The sequence below is a fragment of the Cygnus atratus genome, chromosome 7 (genome assembly GCF_013377495.2).
Source record: "Cygnus atratus isolate AKBS03 ecotype Queensland, Australia chromosome 7, CAtr_DNAZoo_HiC_assembly, whole genome shotgun sequence".
Lineage (NCBI taxonomy): Eukaryota > Metazoa > Chordata > Aves > Anseriformes > Anatidae > Cygnus > Cygnus atratus.
This window is the reverse complement of record NC_066368.1, coordinates 27,931,255-27,954,354: the sequence shown is the minus strand read 5'-3', so window position 1 is coordinate 27,954,354 and position 23,100 is coordinate 27,931,255. Positions and strand designations below refer to the sequence as shown.

The window sequence follows — 23,100 nt, the reverse complement described above, 5'->3', positions numbered from 1 at the left end:
TTGGCAGGGGGCTTTTCTGTCTGTGTTTGCAGATCCTGAGGGGGAAGAAGAATAGTACAGGTGCTCTACAACCCTATTTATTTCTTTTAATGTTATCATATGAGGTGGTTGGAATAATATACAGTGTGCAAATAATCTTGGTGCTGGAATGCAAAGCTACCCCCTTGGTGTAGAATTGTTCTTCTAGGGAGGGAATCAAGGCAGCAGCTAGATGAGTACATCCTTCTGTACTGTACAGGCATTGTAGGCAAAGGGTTAATAAGCCCAAGTATTCTCACTGAACCTGAAGTCATTCCAGAGTGAGAAGCAGCCTGTTGCTGCTGTCATTCCACCTTTTCTATAGACTCAAAGAATTGTTCAGGTTGGAAAAGACCTCTAAGATCATCTAGTCCAACCTTTAACCTTTTTTTACTGGCAAAATGGAGAGTGTGTGAAACAAGTATTATGACCATACAGTATAAATCCAAAGGAACCTGTGTCTACAACCTTACCACACGGCAATTTGTTTGAGTTGGTGGAAATGGTCACATTTGGTTTGGTGTCATTAGCTGGCAAGAAGCTGAATGTACTGCTAGCAATCATTTAATGTTACGTTCGCAAGAGCAATGCCAAGAAGTGCTTGTGCAACTGAAGGAAGGGAGGCTGAATGGGAGGTGAGTCAGACCCTGAGTCAGCTATCCTCCAAGTGGTCTGAAGCTGCTTTATCCTGTATCACTGCCAGTGTGCTTGGGAAGCTCACGCCACTCTAGAGGGACTTAGGTTGCTGCTAGGGAGGGGGATACTGGAGCAGCTGTTACAATTTGTACTCTGGCACCCTGCTAGTGGGTGGCTGTAGGGCCACTGTACCACAGCCACAGTACCTCTTGGCTTATTCAGACTGTGCTTCAACCCATTTCAAACCTTAGAGTCTCATGGTGGTACAGGCACCGCAGAGTGATAGATCCTTGGGGAGAATCGGAGTCTTCCCCAGCTAGACTGGGAAGCTGAAATGTGCAGGGGGTATCAGTTGGTTCCTAGCAGTGGAAACATCATCCTGCTGAAATCACATAAAGCTCAGTGGCCTTACGGTGCATTTATATGCATTTTAAGTAGAGTGAATCAAACGGAAATAAAGGATGAAGAGAACAAATGCTGACTTCACCAAGATTTATAACATGTCAAAACCCAGGAGAAAAATTTGCAGTAATGATCTAGCAGATGAAAATAAGTTGCTTTGCATTACAAATGGACAGTTTACATTACAAAGCCACTATCCCGTGTTACACAATATTCATACATTATATAACATGCTCCCTATCTCAAGTGGATAAATAACATTATCACAAAGCCAAGAAGATTTATGGCAAGAATGAATCTCTCTTACTCTTTTCCGACTAAGTTTTTTTTGCAAGTATTTCTATCACATATGAGCTACCTCACCGGCCAAGCTAATTCTTGGAGTAACTCCCTTGGCTCCAGTGGAAGTACTCCAAAGATGATTTTGTAGCTGTACGCTACATTAGGTCATGCATTAAATAGATGGATGTTATAAAAGGAAGTACTAATGCTAATTGGCAATGACATCACCCTATCACTCCAGAGCAAGTGGATTGCTTCTAGCCTTCCTTACAGTTACCTTTATCAAAGGCCAGTCATTTCTCTTTTTCTGTTGTTGCTATTTCTACTCTAAAGCAATTAGCTCCTTGAAAACTATTTTCCCTTTCATCCAGAGAACAATTCTACTTCTGTTTATGTTTTCAGTGTTACTAGAAGCTAAAATGCCTTTGCTTGTTCAGATAAAAGTGTACCATTGTATTTACACTGCCTGTCAGGCAGTTGTAATTGAAGATCTCAAAGTATGCTGTCAACCTTATGCCTTGTAACACTCAGAAAGTAAATATGTACTTTTATAGGTATTTTAATGGACAAGATAAAATAAAACTCTGTCTTGCCTTAACAAATCTAATGGGTTTAGAGTGTTTGCATGTTGAGAATTGTTTTTGTACAGTCACATACAAGTTGTTCCATCTGTGGAAATCTGAACACTGATGGAGGGTGCGCATCTAAGCGGATTTTAAGTTGTGGGTAGGGGTTACATCAGCACAGTGACTGTTTTTTTATGGTCCCAGATCTGTTGCAACAAGCTGTTACATTTCTTATTAACTTGTGTTTCAGATCACTGAAGAATTATTGCATCATCATACAAATTATCAATACTCTTTTGAATCCATGAGGGAACCAGCTATAAAATGAAACTGCATATGAAAAATATCAGAATTTTAAATGGGAGCTGCTGCTAACGGGCTCATAGGAAAACTCAACTCTATACTGAGGTGAGAAAAATGTCTTCATGGTTTTCAAATTTGTGATCCACTTTTTCCAGAGAAATCAGCAGCATTTATCAAGATGAAAAAAAATCCAAAGTTGTTTTAATTATGCATGTACAAAAGTCCAGGAAATGTAGGAAATCTTGAAATTATGAGAAGAGAGTTTGATTTTCTATTTAATATTTAATTTCATTGACACACACCCATAATTAGCAAAAAGCCAAATTGTGCCTGAGCTTTTCAAAATGCATATGGACTGACATTACATATGAACATTTTCAGTCTTAAAGGAATAAAATTGAGAAAATGGCAAGCAATCAGAAACAAAAGTTACATTACATGCCTAACTATTGTATCTATAGTGGCCACTACTACTCCAATTATAATACACAAGAGAATTTGAAAGCATTTAGATTTGCTTTTCCAGCTGACAATCTGCCGCAGGTGCTGTGCTATTATAAATAACTATTCAGCTGTTATGCATTATTGTCTAAATCACCATTTTGAACCTGAACTATAAGCTGTACAACCCATAGATCAAATCTAAGAAATTGGCTCTTGTTTACAATGTAGTTATTTTAAAGAAAGAAAATACCCAGGAAATCAAACTCGGAAAGAATTTTAATTACGCTACTTGTTCCTAGGAGCAGTATTACAGTTTTACATTCCAACACTGCGTGCATGGGAAATGAAATACACAACACCTGTTAACAATGCATACTCTGATGAATGCTTGGCTAAAAACTGGTTTATGGATTTTTTTTTAATTATATAGGGTGGAGAAAAAGAAGATTGATTCCTTTTTTTTTTTTTCCATGACCAGCCAAATATTACCAACTTAGTGTAATGATTTACATTTTATTAACACCAGATGAAATCATATGGAGAATTTTTCTGGACTGATGCATAAATAATTATGATTATTTTACCATTATTGCGCAAGTAGAAATGAATTCATGCATAGTAGCAATATGTGTAGGTAAGACTGGAAAAATGGCTTCCCATATAATCCCCTATTTGCAGGCTCTGATTTCTTTAGAAGTTCTTATTTGGCATTGAAAATTCACAGAGCTGAGCTCTACTTAAAAAATGTTTTATTTGGATTGCATTCAATTTCTCTATATTTTCAAAAATATTTTTTCACTGTGGCTGTGAGGAAAAATATTCCTTGTATATGTACATAAAACATCTAGTTACAGTTTACACTTTAAAACACAGCAGAGGCAGTTAAAATTTAAATAGTCATTTATCAAGAGTAATGTCTTTGTTGGCTTGGGTACCATGGAAAAGGCAGTAACCAAAAACTAATGTATGATCCATATGATAGCAGAAAAGCAGGAGGTAGAAGAAACATCAGACAGCGCTTGATAGGTCCAGGAGATAAAACTAAGTCAGCTATGTGTAGGAAAGACTATAATCATCTTTTGAAGCCAAATCTGCTTTTGGAGCTTGCTCTTTTTTCATCAAAGGCAGTTTCAGAATTGATATCTGAAGGAGTAGAGGAAGAAACCACAGTTGAAAGAGCACTCCCTGATCCTACATTTTTGGGACATTACATTTTTACTGCATTCGAGTTCTAATTGCTAATTATGTAAATAATGGCACAGTTCAGCTATCCTTGCGTAGGCTGAATTCCTCTGGGCTTTGGTGTAACGTGATGAGCTGTTGTCCTGTTTAGGTGGCTGCAATGCAGAGTTCAGGGAGCCGTGACTGGGGATTACAACAGGCAGATGCATTGCTGGGTTCTGAGCAAAACGAAAGGTTGAGGAGAAGACTGGAAATGCTAGTCATGCAGCCTTAAAAGCTTTGTGCTTCTGAAGACAAATGCCTTTATTGCAGAGTTCCCAAGGAACAAAGGAAGTCATGGCCTTTGCAAAGTACACAAATGGAAGAAACACTTGTATACAAAGTCTGACTCACAGCTCATGTAAAGAATACGACAAACTTCTTAGTCTAATTCACTAACTGTAACTGATGTCCTTTCAAATGCCATCCTCCGAAGCAGTTCCTGTTGGAGCTATTTTGTTCTTTTGCCACAGATTGTTTTTAAAGAATTATGGGAAATGACAACAAAAGAATCAAATTTCAGTTTTTCACAGATGAAACTACAGAATGCATGGAGTACTGTAACCCTGTCAGACAAGTGAGTAAATTATATCTTGGTTGCAACAATGCACCACTTGCTGAATATCAATAAGGATATGTTCCCTTCCTTAGAGTAAAAATAATATTTGCTGTTAATATAAATAGTTCTGAATAACACTGGCAGTATATGCATGGATGCCAAACAGCATTAAAACTTGAGCAGGATGTCATGTTTCAGTTGTGAGAAAGGGGAAGACTGTTAACAGATGTTAAAACAAGGAGGATGATTCACTTATGATGTTTTACGGTAATGAAACTCCATTAACTTCTATCATCTTTCCTCAAATTTCTCTTCAAGCAAATGAGAAAAGCATAAGCTCCTGTTCAAGGAACAATCCTAAACAGTACACTGAGGCTTTCATTCTGCTTCTAAATTTCCTGTGATAAGCATGTGGGTAACTCTGCTACCGCTGGACCAAAATACACTATTGGTCTCCATAGCTCTGCTGTTGGAAGTATCAGCCGAGTTGATACTTCTGGGTGCTCAAGCTGAGAGAAATAGTTGCTGTATGACCTGAGTGCCATCCTTGTCTTCCTTTGAATTTAGAGCTCCAAGGTACTGAAGAACTCAAGGAATGGGTTAGACTGGGTTAGACTAACTCATTAGACTTCCATTCTCTGAGAGGCTAATTTTAGATTCTGCCCTAACTAAATCAATAAATTACTTTAATAGAGATCTTATTGGAAACATTTGACCCCAGTTTTAGTAAAAAACAAACATGGATGTTCCTCATGACATCACAAGCAGAGCTGATATGCAGTTAAAAGTACAAATATATGTGCTGGCCTCAGGTCCTCTGCTCAATGAGTTTTATTTTTACGAGTAATGTACTTTAAATCTCTAGAGCTCTCCAAATTCATTTTTTACATGCAACTACATAATCTTTTTGGAGTGAATATGGACATTAACTCCTTCCAGCTCTGTATAAACATCTGCTGGCACAGCAGATATTTCAAATTCAGAATCCAGGATGGAAAGTGCTCCCAGGACTGATTACTGAGTTATATACCCTTTTATTTTAATGTACTCTGCCAAGAAGAGTCCATAACATCAAATGAGTCAGGGAAGAAAAGGGCAAGGGCAATAACAAACAGCTTCATTGTAATTTTAACCATATTGCCTAGTGAACACAGAATAACCTTTATGCTTAAATATTTAAGGAGACTATGTGGACACATTCTTCCTTCCTGAGTGTGCTCATCTGCTCACCGGGATTTGTACTCTAGATTCCAAGTACACTAAGAGAAGACATGTGCACCATCTACCCCAATTTTACTACTTGTTTCTGGTGGCAGGGACACTTAGGATTTTTGCTGGACTTCACAGTGACAAGGATTTTTGCTGGACTTCACAGTGACAAGTTTTGCTGTCTTGAATGAACCCCACTCTGTAAAGTGGAGGTACGCTTGCCATGCAGACTCCCCAGGTATTGTTGCTGTAGTTGTGATCTTGCTCCAAGACATCACTTAAATATTATGATATATCCCAGTAATTCAGGCTTGCTAGTCCGTATTATATAAGGAAAGGAATACTAAGATATCTTGCAAGCTGTTTGTGTAGTCTAATAAGGACATTGCCCACAAAACACAAACATAAAATACAGTCAGTTTAAACTGGAAATACTGACGTGCTTAAAGTTGCACACAGATTTAGGCTGGCGTAAAAGTCATGGGGTGTTTTTTTCAAAAGATGGTTTCATATGCTCCCGTATAAAAGCCAACTTGTGTCTTGGGTAATTATAGCCTCCATATTGAAAATTTGCCTGTAATTTCAGCTGGATGTATTTTTTCACTTACTTCTCTAGATTGTTATATGTTATTCTAAAAGCTGGTTAACATCATATGGAGAAGGTGGCAAAAATCAATAGAGCTACACAACAAAGACATGAAAGAAGTAAAATATGAAATCTCTGAAAGAAATGTTCCCATTTGGGGGCAAAAGGGCAGGGACAATGGAATCAGTGAATTTATATATTTTTTTTCCCAGTCTGTGTTATTAAAATGTAATAATAGTTTTGGTTTTTTACTTTACACGGTAGTACATCTCTATCTTCTTTGGTCTGCCAACAGAATGAAACAATAGTTCACATTGAAAAGTCAAGTTTTGACTACCTAAATGAAATTTGAAGATAGTTTGCCCAAAAGACGAATGTCTGGTCTTTGCATAGATTTTAATATTCCAGTTCTTGCAAACTTGTCAAAATTAATGGTAGTTTATAAATTTAGAAAAGACATACAGGAAATGGGAATCTGAGATCAAAAAGTGCTTTGAAAGCACTTGAACAAAGAATGTATATATATATGTGTATATATATATTATATAAAAACAATATATATTATACATATTTTAAATTCTGTATAATTTATATCTATCACATAAATAATATGAATATTTAACATTCTACCTAACTGGTATCTCTGAATTGCCATTGGAATATATGTTGTTTAATTAGGGGTATTCCTTCAGGTAATTTTTCTTACTACATTAATTGATACGATATGTACTAAACAGCTTGTCCCCCTGAAGAATTTAGATGGTGAAATGATGCTTTCCTATGTACCTCATAATAAACCCAAAGGCTTGAATTAAGCTTCTGTTAAATTATTTGCTTGTTCATTGTTGCCAGACTACTCATGGCTGTATAAGACTTAGAAAGACAACTCCTGTCTCGAGGGGCTTAGAGTCACTCAGTGGTCATTGCCATTCTTTTTGTGTCAGCCTTGAATTTGGGAATTCTTAGTATATTAGTCTTGCCTGAATGCTGACTCTGAGAAGTCATTTAGATCTAGACAGATTTTGGTTTTATTTTAGCAATTGGTGACGTAGGAGGTAGATGGTCTGAAATAGTTACCCTCTAAATTATCCATATTGTTTTATCATATGCATCACCTCTCATGGTTTAGATTCTTAAACAAAAAAGTACTTGGAGAAAATCCTAAGCTTTCTTAGTTTGTATTGATAGCATACTGCAATGTTATATGCACATTTACATTACTTCTACAGTTTAATACATGGTAAGGGACTGTCTTGAACTACTGGGTTAAATAAATTCATATTTCTTCTTGAAGTTCTTGTTGGCAGGAAAAAGTATAAGTCCCCTGGAGATGGGCTACATGTCCTTTTAAGTCTTTTCTATCTAATTTCTAGTATTTCTATGAACCTAAATTCATTTTCTTGGCACTAGATATAGAAGTCTTTTGGCTAAGATCAAGAAAAGAATCAATCTAATATTTGCTTTTATCCTTCATTGAGCCACTTGTCTTTATAGGGAGAGGATAATGGAATCATTGATAGAATACATGTTTTACTTCTCTCATTTCTCTGCGGATTGTTTTGAATAATTGAAAAATTATGATTTGCTAAATTTAACTTGCACTTTCTTATTGCTGGGCCAAGTACTAATGTTATGAGTCTCTCAAAATCACTATCAAATCACAAGGAAATATTTCCTACATTTTAATTAAATAGAGAGGGAGGGATTCTGAGGAAGCTAAATTGTATTGAAGAATGGTGAACCCAAAGCACTTTCTCCCCTTAAGTAACTCAGGATTCTGTCCATCCTGTTGCTGATACACCGAAGCAGGTATCCTCTTGTAGTTGCTATGGTAGTTATTTTAATTGGATATTGTCTGAGAAAGGGCAAAATTACCTTTTTGTTTTGGAAACAGGTTTCTCTGACAACCTAGGATTTATGTGCTTCTTTTTCTAGTACATAATCATGCCCTGAATTTTCTTCTGAAGATATATGATATGTAAAACAGAAGAACATTACCTAGAGGGAATACTGTTCCCTGGATAGAATAACTGTGATGAATGTTATAAAGGAGTCAGGAAAGGATGATTAATTGCTATGCTAATGCACCTATGTACAATAATGCACAACTTACTATTAAGAACCATGTAACACTAATGTACTGTTGCTTTCACAAATTATCCATTTGTTACTAAGGGAGTCAAACCCAAATACCGTGTGCAAGATCTTCATGCATGCCCATGGTTTTTTGATCCTTGTCTCACAGGGCAAGAAATCAAGCAATTTGTTGTTGTGAGGGTTGGCAGCAAGGGGAACTATATGTCCATCTGGTGTTGTTGTAACAAGCAAAGCTCCAACAGGAATTTCCATTTGCTTTTCATCCTGAATTTGCCTACATATAATTACCATGCTTGGTGATGCTTAACTAAAGGTGAATCGAAACACGTTTGCAACTGAACATTTTCATAAGATCTCTATCAATAGGAGGACATGTGAATAGGCTTGGGAGTTTACAAGAACTTTGCATTTTAAAATAAGGCTACTGAAAATTCATTCCTGAATTCTGCTTAAACTTCATCTTTTCCTGAAATCCAAGGACTTCTGCCAACAAGTAAAAAAAAAAAAAAAAAAAAGGACAAACTGAATCACCTTGGTTAATGAGAACTTTGGGGGACTTGGTGGAATATTTTGGAGAGCTCTCTTGCAGCTGCTGTTTTTTTTATTTTTATATTTATTTGTTTGTTTGTTTGTTTTTTTCCCAGTCGCAGGTGGCCTACCACTGACAAGTCCCTGCAGCTGTGTGCAGTTGTGATCTCCTTTCCCCTTTTGTCATGGACTTCTCTGATGCATGTAAGTCTCCTCCCTCTCCAAAAGAAGTGATAAACTAAGGAAGAAAGCATTTCTAGGAAGACGTTATGCTTCACAGCATCATTAGCCGTGACCTGATGAAAACTGGGAAGAGCAACCAGATCTTTATTGAGCCCCAGACAGGGTGAGTGTAAGTGGGCCACATGGCTATCTTTAATGACATAGAGGCTGTCCAGGCACTGTGAGCTGAAAAGGATCAACCGAAAACAAAAGGAAGAGGAGGAAAACGTACCCTCTGTGCTAAGTGATACTAGCCTTGGCAAAACAATCTCAGAAACTTGAACTCTGGTTCCTCCTCAGATAACTATAGAATAGCACTTATTTTGTAATGCTGTGTAAGACCAGACTTTCAAATATGGACTGTTTAAATTATACATGCTGGAGCACTCTCAGGGACAGACCTTTTCATCTAACACAGCTACACAGAGAAGGAGATTTTCTTGTCTGACCTGGAGTGTCTGTGACCATTAGCAATCAAAGTCACCCATGGTTGCCCATGGTAGGAAAGGACTAGACCAGACTTTTAAGACCACTACTTCTGTTGTACTTACAAGTCATGCTTTTGAAGGAAATGAAAATGAGCCTTCTTAAATACTCACATGTATATACAAATGTGGGTTTTGTAAACATGAAGGATCCAACAGAAATTAGAAGGAATGGTTTAATGCTGCTGTTGAATCTTTTTTGTTAGTGTCTTTTTTTTATTTTTTTATTTTTATTTTTTCCCCCTAGATATTTTCTATATCTAAGATTTGTGATACTATCTAAATATTTAAATTTTAAAGTAGGAAGTTTAGTAGCTCACTGCTGGAAATAATGGACTGAGTTTCAATCAGTGCTCAGCTTCAATCAGCTTACTCAGTTCATGTTTTGCATAAGCAAGGATACAGTCCAGGGCTGGGTCTTTTAATACTAAATAAGAGAAATGGAGTTGGTTCCTCTTGAAGGCTTTGAGCCTTCATGTCTTTTACATGGAAAATGTTTATGGAAGTCAGTAGATATTTTCAGTACCAGAGGAATGCCGGGTTATGTCCAAAATCTGTTACTGACTAGATTATCAGAATGAATGTATACAATGTTATATTGCATCCAAACATCACATTTAATTCCCCAGTTTTTACAACTTACTGCGTGCAGTGCTTGCAGCTCTGAATAATGTTCTTATTTGGTTAGATTTATATACACAGTAAAAAGGGAAGTAACTGCAGCTGTACTGCTGTCAGCTACAGAGCACAGCACAAATGGTAGGAATTCACAGTGTGGGCTCTGCACAGAGCTAAGCAATTCTTTAAAATACCATGAATAATTCTAGAACACACTGCAGGATCCAGCTCTCTGAACTGCATTCAAACAGATTTCTGACTTCTTTTGGAAGCGTGATAGGTGTACATGTGTCAGTGCGGGTCAGGCTGTTTGAGAAGGAAGAGTTGCGTACATGTTGAATCTCAAACTGCATCAGAGTCACGGTGGATAATGAATGGGCAGGTTCTAGTCTCTTACGACACAGGTACTGGGCTTGGTATTTTACAGGGTGTGAGAAACCAATGATGACAACCTTCAGAAAGTGGCAAACTGCTCAGAAACAGTAGCAGACTTTGAAACAGCTGCAGAAATCCCATGAGGTCCTTTCTTTATGTGGGCCTGTGCAAAGAAATTGTTTTGTCATAGCAGCTCCCTCAGCACATCAACAAACTTTGCGAAGTAAGTTTGCTTTTTCTTTGTTCTTGTTACTGTTCACCCACCAAATGCTTGTGTTTTATTTGATCTTGCAGGTAAGTGCCATTACTCTGAATTGTTGCTGCTGCTATGAGCCTGCATGCCACAGCAAACCAACAGAGAAAATGCTTCAGCCTAGCATTATTAGTCCTCCATGTTTAAAAAAGGAAAAAGAATAGGACAAAGAGGAGAAATGAGGAAAATTTATGTATACTAAGCATTTTCCTCTGTAAATCCTAATAAAAAAAAATAGTTCAGTCCCTAAATTGTTTCCCACTTACTATAGTTTGTGAATTATTCTGAAACAAGTCCAGATCCTTAGCTGGAGTAAATCTGTATGCCTGCATCGGTCCAGCAGAGGCCTGCTGCTTTACACCAGCTGCCATCTGACCTACAGTAATGTGTAGTGGCATTCTGAGTGAGGTATTTAGTTTGAACATGGTGTCTCAAGAAGCTGATGTTGTGATGTTAGGATAGCTGCTAGGACAACTGCATGGTACTGTCCACGTAACTTATTCAGATGGTCCGTGCAGTAGTTCAGGGCACTATTTGGAGTAGGAAAATGGCAAGATCTAAACTTGAAAAGGCACGGCAGCGGTGCTTCGCAGCGCCTGATGTTCCCGAGCGCTTGCCTCAGGAAGTCCAGCCACGCGGCACCTTGAGGCGGCGGTGGCTGGGCGGGGAGAGCAGGTGTCCCGCACGGTGCCGGGCCTCTGGCGGGTGCCTCCCGCCAGCTCCCGGCCCCCCGCCATCACGGCAGCTCTGCGGGGCGGCAGCCCGCGGACGGCAACAACGCCCTCACCCCGCACTGCGGCCCCGCAGCATGCCTTAAGATGGCGCCCAGCAGGGCGAGAACAGGCGCTGGGGCCGCGCGGGAGGAGATTCGGGGCCCGCCCTGTTCCCTGGGCGACGGCGACGCCGAGCCCGGGCACCATGGCGGAGGCGGCGGCGGCGGCGGCGGCGGAGGCAGGCAGCCCGTCGGGGCAGGTACCCCGCCGCACCGGGGCTCTCGTCGCCCCGGGCCTTCCCGTTGCCTTCCCTTAGCCCCGGGCAGGGTGCGAGGCGCTGAGGTGGGGCAGCCCGCCCTTCCCCAAGTGGTCCTCCCTCGCCTTGCCTCCTTCACATTTCTTTTTCTGTTCTTCGCTCTTTTAATTGAATTTTATTTTAAATGCCTTCATTAAGCTTTTGAACACTTAAAAAGAAAGGGTGGGTGTTAAAAATCCTTTTTGAGGATCAAAGGAAAGCAGCGTGAGCTTTTCATAAAAGAGCGTGTAGGGAAGAGAAAGGCATCTGCTCAGGGGAGCAGCTCCCCTGTCAAAAACCCACAGAGGGCTTTGAAAACCCACAGAGGACTTCCAAAACTTGTGGAGGGCTTCAGAAATCCATGGGTCCATCCTTACTGGGGAAAACCACCACCAGCCATTCCATGTCCTCATCCTGGCCTAGCTCAGCAGTAGCTCCCCCCTCTTCTGCAGCTTCTGTTGGGGTTTGTAATTGTTAAAAATACGTATTTTCATACCAACAGTGTGTCCCAGCAGTTGCAGACTCTTGTTTTCAGGCATATGGCTCTATTGGCTTTTTCATGGTTTTAGAGAGATCTGAATTTTTGACTGTTAATGCAAAGGGGCATGGTTTCCCTCCCATCTTGCTTCCAGCAACATCATAAGATGTATTCCTCACCCTTTGTTTCCTTAGGTAGCCAGAGTGCTACCACAGATCTAAATTCACATCATTCTCCTCAATATTTGCTCCTTTTCATATCTTTGTCTGCATTATTATTTATTGCAGTTTTTGACTTAGTTGGTGGAGGTGTGATTTCTGACACAGGTACCTCACCTGGTATCAGGAGTCTGAGAACACAAGGTATTCCTCCCAAGAACACATGAGGTGTTGCTTCAGCTCAAAGTTTCTGTCTCGAGTCTGTCTATAAAGCTGTAGTAACCTTGAGGTCATTTTCTTGAGGTGGAACTTTGTTGTCTCAGGTGGCAGAGAAGTTACTGTGGCTGTTGCTGAAGTGATTAATTGCTTTCAGCCACTGTAGGTTTGCATTTGTTGGCAAAAAGCTACCATAACAATTATTGGTACAAAAAAATAGGCTTACTTAAATAAATCCTCCTCTATGTAAAATGTATTAGTACATGTTTTAATGCTGTATGAGATATATGTAAGCGTTTTTCACAGTATACTTCTTACTAGTGTTATTATTGGTAAATATTACGGTTCTTGGGAAGAGCGTAACAAGGGGGTAATGCAGTCAGTCAGATCCTAGTGAAAGGGCACAAGGTGTACTGTATGGGAAAGGACAGGCTGTCAGAATATATTGTACGTCTATTTGAAATGTAGCACTGAAATTTTTGTCTTTATTACTTCATGGCTTTATAAAAGGATTCTTTGTAGGATTTTTTTCATGTGTTTTCTGTTCCTTACGTATTGAAGTTTGTTTTATACATGATAGCTTACCTTAGTGATAATTCCTACTATCCGTTATGATATAATTGTATTGCAAACCCTGTGGAATTGTACTTTTTTTTTTTTTTATTGTATAAGTCTCCAGTTTTGGCTGAGGCTGGCATGTTCAATATATAAGCCATAGAGAACATGGTATTCTGCCACTCTTTATTTTCTCTTAAATCTTGAGAAAATTCCTCTTGAATTAAAATACTTTTATAATTGCTCAGACTTGTAATTACTTTCAGCAGAAAGCATGTCACAAAACCTGAATCCTGTTCTTAGCAAGTCTTGCTGTTGCTTTATTTTTAAACTTTTTTTTTTTTCTATTAAGTAGTCTGCAGCAGCGAAAACATGAGTAAAGTCTAAAGCCATTTGGTACATTTGGTCACCCATATGTCTTGATGCTTGGATGGTGTGTATTTTTTTAAATATATTTTGTTATTAAGAGGATACCGTCAGCTTCTGTTGTTCATAATGGTCCTTGTCGTCCTCTGAATGCTTTCCTCACATAAAGGTTTTATTTTTCGCATTTGGCATATCTGCATGTTTTGCTTTTGAATGTAATTGAAATCAGTGTGCTATTCTTGTGTATTTCCTTATGTGTTTAACAACAAAAGAAATACTGTGACTAAAAATAACAACTATTGATTTTAACTTCCTATTGTGGGAGCAGACAAGTGGGGCTTTTTTTTTTTTTTTTTTTTTCCCCTGTTTCTGCCTTAACTATTTAGGTAGACAGCTTCAAGATTTTCTGCTTCTGCTGAAATATTTGACAGCTTGATAACAAAATGCATATAATAATACAAATAACAGCCTGTGTTGCTATTTTTTTTCATTCCCATTTTGATTAAAGTTGTAACTGATACGCGACACTGTTTCAGGATACATCTGTACTGCTGTCAGCAGTATTGCTCAGAGGGAGGTAGCTGAGCCAGCTTCAAATGAACTAGTTCAGTACTGGAAACTATCTAGCTGTGGCAGCAGAGTTTAGTCCAGTCTCATTTCCCTGATGGAGTGAGGAGTATCTCAGGTTCCTTACACTTCAGGTATTTGCTATAATTTGAGAGGACTGGCAAGCCGTTCCTTTGTGAATATACTTTTGAAAGTCATGATTTTGCAAAAGCATGCTGTTGCATCTTCAAACAAGTGCAAATAAGTGGCATCTTCAGCCAGAGCAGAGGTCTCAACCAAAAGGACAAGCTTATTTCTGTTCAGAAACAGTGGTGCTAATTTCCATTTTTGTGTTTCAAGGTTTTGACACTCTGGAAAGTCCCTCACTAAAACTGCAGACAGTGGGGCATCTTTTCTAGCCATTTTTTTCTTTTTTTTTTGTTTGTTTTTGTTTTAGAGTTCTTCCCCACCCCAAATGCAAAACTTTTTGCAGCTTGCTATTTATCACTCTTCTGTTATTATTTTCTGTTTCACAGTGATTTGTAAACATTGGCTGAGAGATTCAAGGAGGATCTTGTTCTTTTGTTTTAGAATATCTGATTTGGTATTTCGATTCGATGCTGTTGACAAGGGGTGCCCAAAGCATTTGGAGTGACATACTGAATAGCCAGAAACATATTATGCATTCAGAATAGCTACAAATTATTTGAAGGAAAATAAAACATAAAGGAACAAATAATTCCCTTGTAGTAGTCTATTTTTAAATAGGTTAAGTCTATTGCTTTACAGTGTATGTTGGTAGAGGTTTTTTTTTCCCCACAGCACATGAGGATAGTATTACCAGAATTAAATCACTTTGGATTACCTCGGTCAGTTACAGTTGTTAACAGTAAGAGGAAAGATAAATTCTCTGACAGCAGTGAACATGCAAAAAACAACTTCCCTTTGATTTTTCAGTGGTGGTTAAAGACTGCAATCAAAAGACAAAAAAGTATTTTATCAAAAGAATGATAAACTTTCAGTGGGGCTCTGCCCAACCAGAAATTTTCCACAAATATGGGATCATGTAGAGGGCTCATGGACTTTCAGTACCTTTTAAATTACAAAACCATTTATAATTTTAAAAATTAATGTTCTAAATTACGTGCTTTCTCTCCCATAGTTACTCATCAGTCATTTTGAACTGTATTTCATATTATCTAATACCTGCACTTCTTGTGGACAGCAGTGCCACAAATCCATCCTTATCAAAACAGTAAAAAATAAAAAATAAAACTTGGGCGGAGGATGAGCTTGCTGCTGGGAATAAAGTTACAGACAGTAGGTGATGAAATGGTGTTCTAAAGTAGGCTTTCACCTTGCCATGTAAACTGTCGAATTTTGATGTGCAGATTATGGAGCTTTATCTGCAATACTGAGTTGCAATATCTTGAGTGTCTCTTAAGTTTAAACTTCAAACTTTAGTTGGTTAAAGAGTGTGTTTCTAATTCCAATGGATCTTTTATTGTGTTGAAAGAGATTATAGGAGACCAAGTGCAAAGCACCTGGAGTTATTTTTAAACAATTTTTTGTTATCTTACATAGTATATAGTGTTGTATTATAACAATATACAAGCTAAGGCTTCAGCAATTTTTCCTAGAGGTCCTTCTTGCTATTTGTAATTCAGTGAATGAGATGAGCCTTAGCATCAGCATGCTAAGTGTGCTGGGCCTGTCAATACCGGGTAGGTGAGAAAGCTTCATGCTGTAGTAAGCCAGCTACATACTGTAGGCAGGAGAAAATGACTTTTTGGTCAAGCTTTTTCTGATACGATGAATGTGGCCTGATACCTTTCAAGAAGTGGTGAGGAATTAGTTTGGATAGATTCTGGAAATTCAGTGGTTTTTTTTACCATATTTTTCAACTTTTTGCCTACTAACTTTTTCCATAGAGCACAAGATGTAGGAAGCGGGAGGAAAAAAAAAAAAGGCTTTTGGTGCACCTGTACTTCTGCATGGGGCTCCCGCCGTGGTCTTGAATGGTGGAGGAGTAGAGTGCAGGGATTGGGAAGGTTTTCCTCCTTGCTCAATCTTCCAGTCCCCTTGTCCCTTCTGTGCTACACCTGGCTAGTAACCACAGATGAGAAACTGTAAGATAGCTTGATGAGAATAAAAGTGCTATGCCCTAAACTTCCTTAAGCTTTTCTTTCTATATCAGTGCCAATTTCTTCATCAGATACCGATAAAGTCCATCACGGTGATTCTTGGGAAATGTTAACATTGTGGTCAGTGAAGTGTTATCAAATGACCAGTCATATGCCATTTATATAATGGTGCGAAAAGCCATAGTAAAGTATCCCACGTATTGGACATTGTGAGAGAAAGGGATGAGCTGGTATTAATTCAACTTCCAAAGCATCACTATCAGTTAAAGAATAACTGATATTATGAGTTCAGCTCTCACTACTTCTAAAAAATCCATTTTTTGATGTATTTGTAACACTGCTCGTCACTGCAGGAAAGCATTCATATTTTTCCTAATTATTCAAAACGGTCTCTCAATAACTGTATAATGTTCCTTTGTTGAGCTACTCATTCATGTTTTCCTAGTTGGGGCATGCAGCTTCAATTATAGCACTATTACTGACTGTAGGGGTATTGCTTTTAATTATGCATGAAGTATTCCTAATACAACCAAAAGCAGACTAATGCCATGGTCCTAACTGTATGAAGAAAGCCTTCGAGTACTTCATTCCTGTTGTTCTGATAAGGCAGTGTATCTAAGGCTAACTTCTTTGCAGTTGGGAACAGTAATTTTTAATACTAAAGTGCATGTGTAAAAGTACTTTGGCACGTAATTAGAGAGAAAAAACTAGTTGTCCACTAAATGTGATGTTTGTTGCCCTCATTCGTGTTTCATCAGTCTTCGATGCAATTCAGCTTGTCCTAGTTTTAAGTATATTTTGCAGTTTGGCAGCAGCAGGGGGAGTAGTGTAGCTTTATTTGGGGGCTCTCCTTGACCAGTGCTAGATTTAGTTGATGATCAATTAGCCCAGAACAATGCTGTTCAGTCTAAATTCATCTATGTTATGAAATCTTCCACTTCTTTTTCAAACTGAGCTAGAAATGTTATTCTACGCACTTCATCTTGCTGTGCCTCTATAAAACCCCACGAATGTAAAGATATACTTGATATGAGTGTTGGGTTTTACTCAGATTTCTAAGCAACTTTCAGGTAGGGTACAAACCCTTACCCCCTGTTCTTTGAGCTTAATGATCCAGATAGATTTTCATTTACATAGTTGTCCACCTATGTAGACTCTAACAGCCCAGCTTGGGTACAAGGGTTTGGTGAAAATTTATTTTACGTATCAGTTTCTTTTTAAAACTTTGTAAAATGCTTTTGGGTAGTTTCCCTTTTATATAATGCACAGATCTCAGCAGGGCTCAGTTAAAATTGATAAAACGATGCTATACATAGTTTTGACCTTTGCTGGGATTGCGTCTGAACATAATTGGCTCATCTGAACTAACTACTGATAACCATTATCAGCGACACCTCATTTTAACAGCATAGAGATTGTCCAATAGATAGATGTCAAATGTAATTTATGAGTAACTTTACAGATAATGATTTTATAATGTGCTTTGACACCTCAATTCATTGCCTAAATATTCTAAAGTAAAACAGTTATTTTTTTCCAGTGTTTTATATATTTCATAGCTTTTTCTTAATGGACACACTAAATAAAGTATCATCAAATGTTCTTACTTTTTGTAAGATGATTGCATAGCTTTTCAAGCTCAGTTTGTTATTCCTTCATAACATGTACACCATCGTATTTCCTGAAAGGAACTGCCTTTTGTGTATTATTGCAAATACACAGACCTTCCCTGAAACAGTAGGGTCGGATTCTTTTATATGTACCTTTGTGTTGCAGCAAACAAGTTGGGGTTTCTTGGGTTAAGGGAGCAGTAAATTCCCAAAGGGCAGGGTGGAGATCAAATAGTGTGGTAATGTGTATGTGTGCTCATAATATCCTAAGCAGAAACTGATTTTAAAATTTAGTTACTGTGCAATCTGGTATCATGTTAGTCAAATCTAGATTCATGGATTCTTTGCACCTTTATATTTCTATTGTTTTTACTTACAACTTGATTTAATCTTATGCTGCACACAATATGTCACTATGTTCCCACATGAATTTAAGATAGAAATACTATTTTCCATGTATCTGCCTAGTGAAAATGTGTTAGGGTATTGTGCTGCTGCCTTATAATTATAGCTGTGTTACATTTTGGCATTTGTTGAATTAATCTCTTACCTACTTCCTCAAAATCAAAATGTTGTTTAGATAAGTTACTGCCATAATTGAATCAACTTACAAAAATTATATTCATATATCTATGTGTGTGTAGGAAGAAGACCAAGATCAGGATGCAGTAGGTGGACAGAAGATTATTAATCAGACATTTCTTTCTCTTTCCCAAATTACTGCTTTGTCAGAACAAAATGTAGAAGGAGTTCAAAAGTGAGTAGCAATGATAACAATGCTAGAACCAATATTATCATGAAATAAAGTTTATAGACAATTTGATGGATTTCTTTTGTGATAGTTACAACATTAGACTTTAAATCATAAATGATTTAATTGAACAATTAATGTTTCATGAAGGTTATAAAGAAAGCCATTGATCTCGTATCTGCTTTATTTTAGTGTGTTGCCCATATCTTTTGATTTTTCTTCAACTCCTTCCGTCCTGCCCCTGGTAAATATTTCACAACGATAGGGTTTCTGGGTTTACAGTCTTACTAAATATTCTGTAAATAAAATACTAAGATGCAAATAAGCACAGGCCAATGCTGAGCCTTTTCATATGTCTCACTTGGTAACTCTTTTGCTAAAACATTTAGGACTCTTTACAGATCCATGAGTTACTGTAAAATCAGAAGGGTTTTAACAGTTCAGAAAGGGATGGAAAGCTTAAGAAGTAGATAGCTATTACGGTGCACTGGGGAAATAGGAGGCAGCCAAAGACTTCTGAAGTAAGCCCTTGTTGTCTTCCCTTTAGCAGCACCCTCTCTCATTATTATTGCTTAATAGGAGATGAATTTAGGATGCCAGGAGTTCAACCTGAAACTCTAGACTTATATTTTTAGAATGGGATTTTCAGAAGTGCCCAAATAATTTAGGAGCACTTTTCTCCACTGGCAGATTCTTAAAGAATTGAAAGCCAAAGGGCTGGTGCTCTTAACTGTTTTGGGGAGACAGAAGAAGAAGGAAAAAAAAAAAAGGCAACAACAGAACTAACCCTGTCTTTCTGAATACATAGAGTTTTTGAGAGATTAAAATATTATTCTTGAAATATTCTCTTCATCTCATTTGTCTTTGTTTTGAGGAAAAAAAAACTTCTTTACCTGATGGGATTTATTTTTCCTTTTTAAATTTTTTATTTAAAGAAAACTGGAAAAATATATTTTTTTCCCTTTAAATAATAGTATATATATTTTTTTCATTTATTATTTTCTCTTGAGTGATAAGCCTCTTACTTTGGAGAAGACTGAAGCATACAACTCAAAGGAGACTAAAATGTACTCGATGATGCAATTTATTGTGAAAATTTCTTGCTAAAATTAAAAAGGAAAGCATTGAAAGGTCGTACGTTTTTTCTTAGTCTCAGCTGCTCACATGTATTTATATATATGTGTGTGTGTATATATATATATACACAAATACGCACACACAAGTTAATCATAAAGTATATACTGCATCTGACTGAAGGGGGTAGATGCAGGGTATTTTATGTACTCTAAGCAGTTTAGCACCAGCATTGAAATTTTGTTAGTTTACTGCAGAGCATCATTTCTCTACACAAGAGCATTTTGAAGGCCACAGCTAAGGATAGAAAATCAGAATAGATGATCTAATTCAGTATGAGAATTTTGATGTCTTGCATTCCCGTATATATTGGAGTTCTGTACTGCCATCCATCTCCATAGGACTTGCGCACCTCCCATAAAGGAAGAAACAACAATCGATTTAACTAAGAAATCTAAATCACCCATAATTTCCTGATCATTTATAGATACTGTTGTCAGTGAGAAGCCTTGCAGAATATTGAAAAAATGAGTTCTGGCATTGTTAGTAGCATCACAGAAAATCTAAATCCCTGAGAAGCTCTGATTATGAAAACACAGAGTTGGCAGAAGCTTCAGAAAGAGAGGATATGGACTGTTTTAAACCTTGGAAAGTTCAGCTGGCCACATTCCACTTCTATTTCAGTACATAGTTAAGTGTTTTTAACCGAGTTGCATGTGTACAGCCGTACAAATTTGTCATGCAGAACAAAGGAGTACATGTTTTAAACAAAACTGATTGGATTATATGCTTTACTTTGTTAGCTATTGAGGCTTTAATTAAAAAAAATAAAAAACAAAAAACTCATCTTACTTGGCAGTGTATCTCTACTGGCTTGGTGAAAACCCTGAAAAACTAACAGTTACCTCTGAATAGGTCTGATATTAATGCTATTATTACGAAGGAATGAGAAACGGGGGGGGGGAAAAAAAGACTTCACTCTTGCAGGGGAGGAAAAACTGTGATCACAGCTGGCACCTGTGTAGTCAGGTATAGCTAAGAAACCAAGGATTGCTTTGATGTAAAACTTAACTACCTGAGACGTGGTTGAAGTTATACCAGAACTGCAAACTGAAGTCCTAGCCCTGATCCCCTATAAACTCTTTATGTGGAAAAATGCATACAATTTTTATAAAAGACATAATTAATTCCATGTTTGGATAGAGTAGATGTAAATATGTCAGTAGCATCATAGTCTCCTAGAAGGAAATGTATTTTTCTATAATTATTACGTCAAGTTAAAATAAGTGGAAAATTTTCCAGTGTGCCAGAAAAATGAGATTCTTCCTAAATGTTCTTACCATTATGAAAGGGGAATTTAAATTTCTAAATATGTTAGATGTTTTTAGTAATTTTATATTGTTTACCTAATTTTTCAAATGCATTTTTTTTTCAGAGTCTATGTGAAAAATAATCACTAATGGAAAGCAAGATCTTTTTTAATATTGTAAACATATCTCAAAAAAATAGAGACTTGTCCCATTTCATCCAACAAACCCCTTCCTGAACAAACACTTTGGGAATTTCTTTGGGAATTTTGCCTGCATTTCTCTTTGATTTTTGTAAATCTCTTTACTTCATTAATTATATCTTAACATTTAATTAGTGCCTGTTGAAACCTGTAGGTGCTTGCTTACTTTTCTCATTTGATTTTTTCCTCTAACCATCAGTGTTCATATCTAGAAATTGATGTAGCTAAGTTTCTGGGAAATATATACATGTATATGTGTAATATATTAATAGATGTACAATCACTAAATTAAACTTTGAAACCTCTATTTTCAAAATTTCACTATTTTACTCTGCTGTTTCTTTTAGAAAGCTGGAAGAATTTCTGAATTTTAAACAATTAAAGACATCTTTGAAGGAAGCTATTTTGCTAGATTATTATACTGACGGATTTTGGTGGGCTAAAGAAAAGAACTTCAGTCTTGTGCAGCTCTCAGGATTCATGGATCTATTAAACTTCCTGTTGGAGAACCTCCGTGGTAAGTATAATTAAAAATTATAAAATAAAAATACCTGAAGTGGAAGGCAAGAATGCTTTGCAGTCATTTTAATAAAGTGGTTTTTAATTGCAAGTGATTGTAAAATGATTTATTTTCCTCTTGAATGTTGTCATGCTATACCTTGTGCCTGATAATAATTCTCCTTGAAAGATGTTAAACTTTGATTAGAGAGAACTGTAGTCTGTTTAGCAGAATATCCCTCATTCTTTCTTTGTACAGTATATGTTGCAAAAGGACCAGGTCCTGAAAAGACCTCATCGTTGGTACGGTAAAATAAATAATCATTACAGTAGAGTGAGAGCAAGGAACATCTAAATTTTGGTTTCAGCTCTCTCAGTGACTGAGTCACCATAGCCTTGGGCACATTCCTCTGATGTTTGAGATATTCGGTACATCCTGTAGAATTATACCAGGAGAATTACACTTATTTTGTCCTTGGAGGTTAGCTCTCAGGGAGCTTTCTCTACAGCAAATTCTGCATTTGGGGCACAAAATGTATTGGTTAATTAAAGACTGATGAGGGAAGTTAACTGGCATCACTGCCAAAGTTGAAAAATAACAATGAAAGGACTTCAGCTCTGGTGGCTATGAGGAGATTTGCTAAAAAGCATGCATCTTGGGTCTGGTGGGAACAAAATAGCCAAAAAAGTAACTGTAGCTGTATCCTCTCAAAACCCCCTTTTCAGAGATCACAATTCTTAATTTACATTCACTTTGAAGGTGATTATGTTGAGAAGAGTCTATCCCAGAGGAAAAGTGAAAGGACACAGTGGTTCTATTCAAAGTAAAGATGAATATTTAAAATCAAATTCATAATAATTATTATACTCTTTCATTGTAGTTTAAATCAAGGTCCTTTCTGACTTGGAATTTTGACAGAATATGTACGTGCTTTATGGTTATTGGAATTCCAGTTGTCCTTCCTGTCTCCAATGAGAAAGTATCTTAACATATGCTAACTATATTAATATAACAATGGAGAAGAATGGAAACATGACACAAATTAGTTTTATGAGACTGTAATGCATGTGTACTAGACAGGCTGGTAGCACAACTGGTTATTAAAGTTGACTGATATTTTTCAGGAATGTGATCTTGGTTGCATAAAGTCTGGCAAAGCTTTAACTCTTTAAGCTAAATTTTTCCATGGCAGCGTCTGCCTCAGATTAATTTTAACATATAAAATTACCACTAGAACAGTTCAGTGGGCTTCAAGACAGAGGCTGTCAAAGAAATAAATGTATTATTTTGAGCTTTTATTTTTTTATTTTTTTAATAACAGCTCTAATACCCCTATGCTTTGAAGTAAAGACTTAAGATTTGGCAAGCAAGGGTTGTGAAT

The 23,100-nt window shown here is 37.2% G+C and overlaps 1 protein-coding gene across 4 annotated transcripts in view; it reads left to right on the top strand.

Annotated features, from left to right (window-relative positions):
* The window catches only part of CABCOCO1 (ciliary associated calcium binding coiled-coil 1), a 70,008-nt gene that overhangs the window by 3,118 nt on the left and 43,790 nt on the right, over nt 1-23,100 (top strand). Inside the window, exons 1-4 of one of the 4 annotated variants that reach the window (XM_050712106.1) lie at nt 4,253-4,449; nt 8,968-9,197; nt 10,604-10,774; nt 21,568-21,737. In XM_050712106.1, coding sequence (XP_050568063.1) covers nt 10,707-10,774; nt 21,568-21,737 — 238 coding nt within the window. In that variant the 5' untranslated portion in view covers nt 4,253-4,449; nt 8,968-9,197; nt 10,604-10,706. Of the gene's footprint in view, nt 1-2,154; nt 2,313-4,252; nt 4,450-8,967; nt 9,198-10,603; nt 10,775-13,574; nt 13,653-18,529; nt 18,643-21,567; nt 21,738-23,100 lie in introns of those variants that run through there. The other 3 variants (XM_035544508.2, XM_035544520.2, XM_035544527.2) reach the window with 3 other exon arrangements.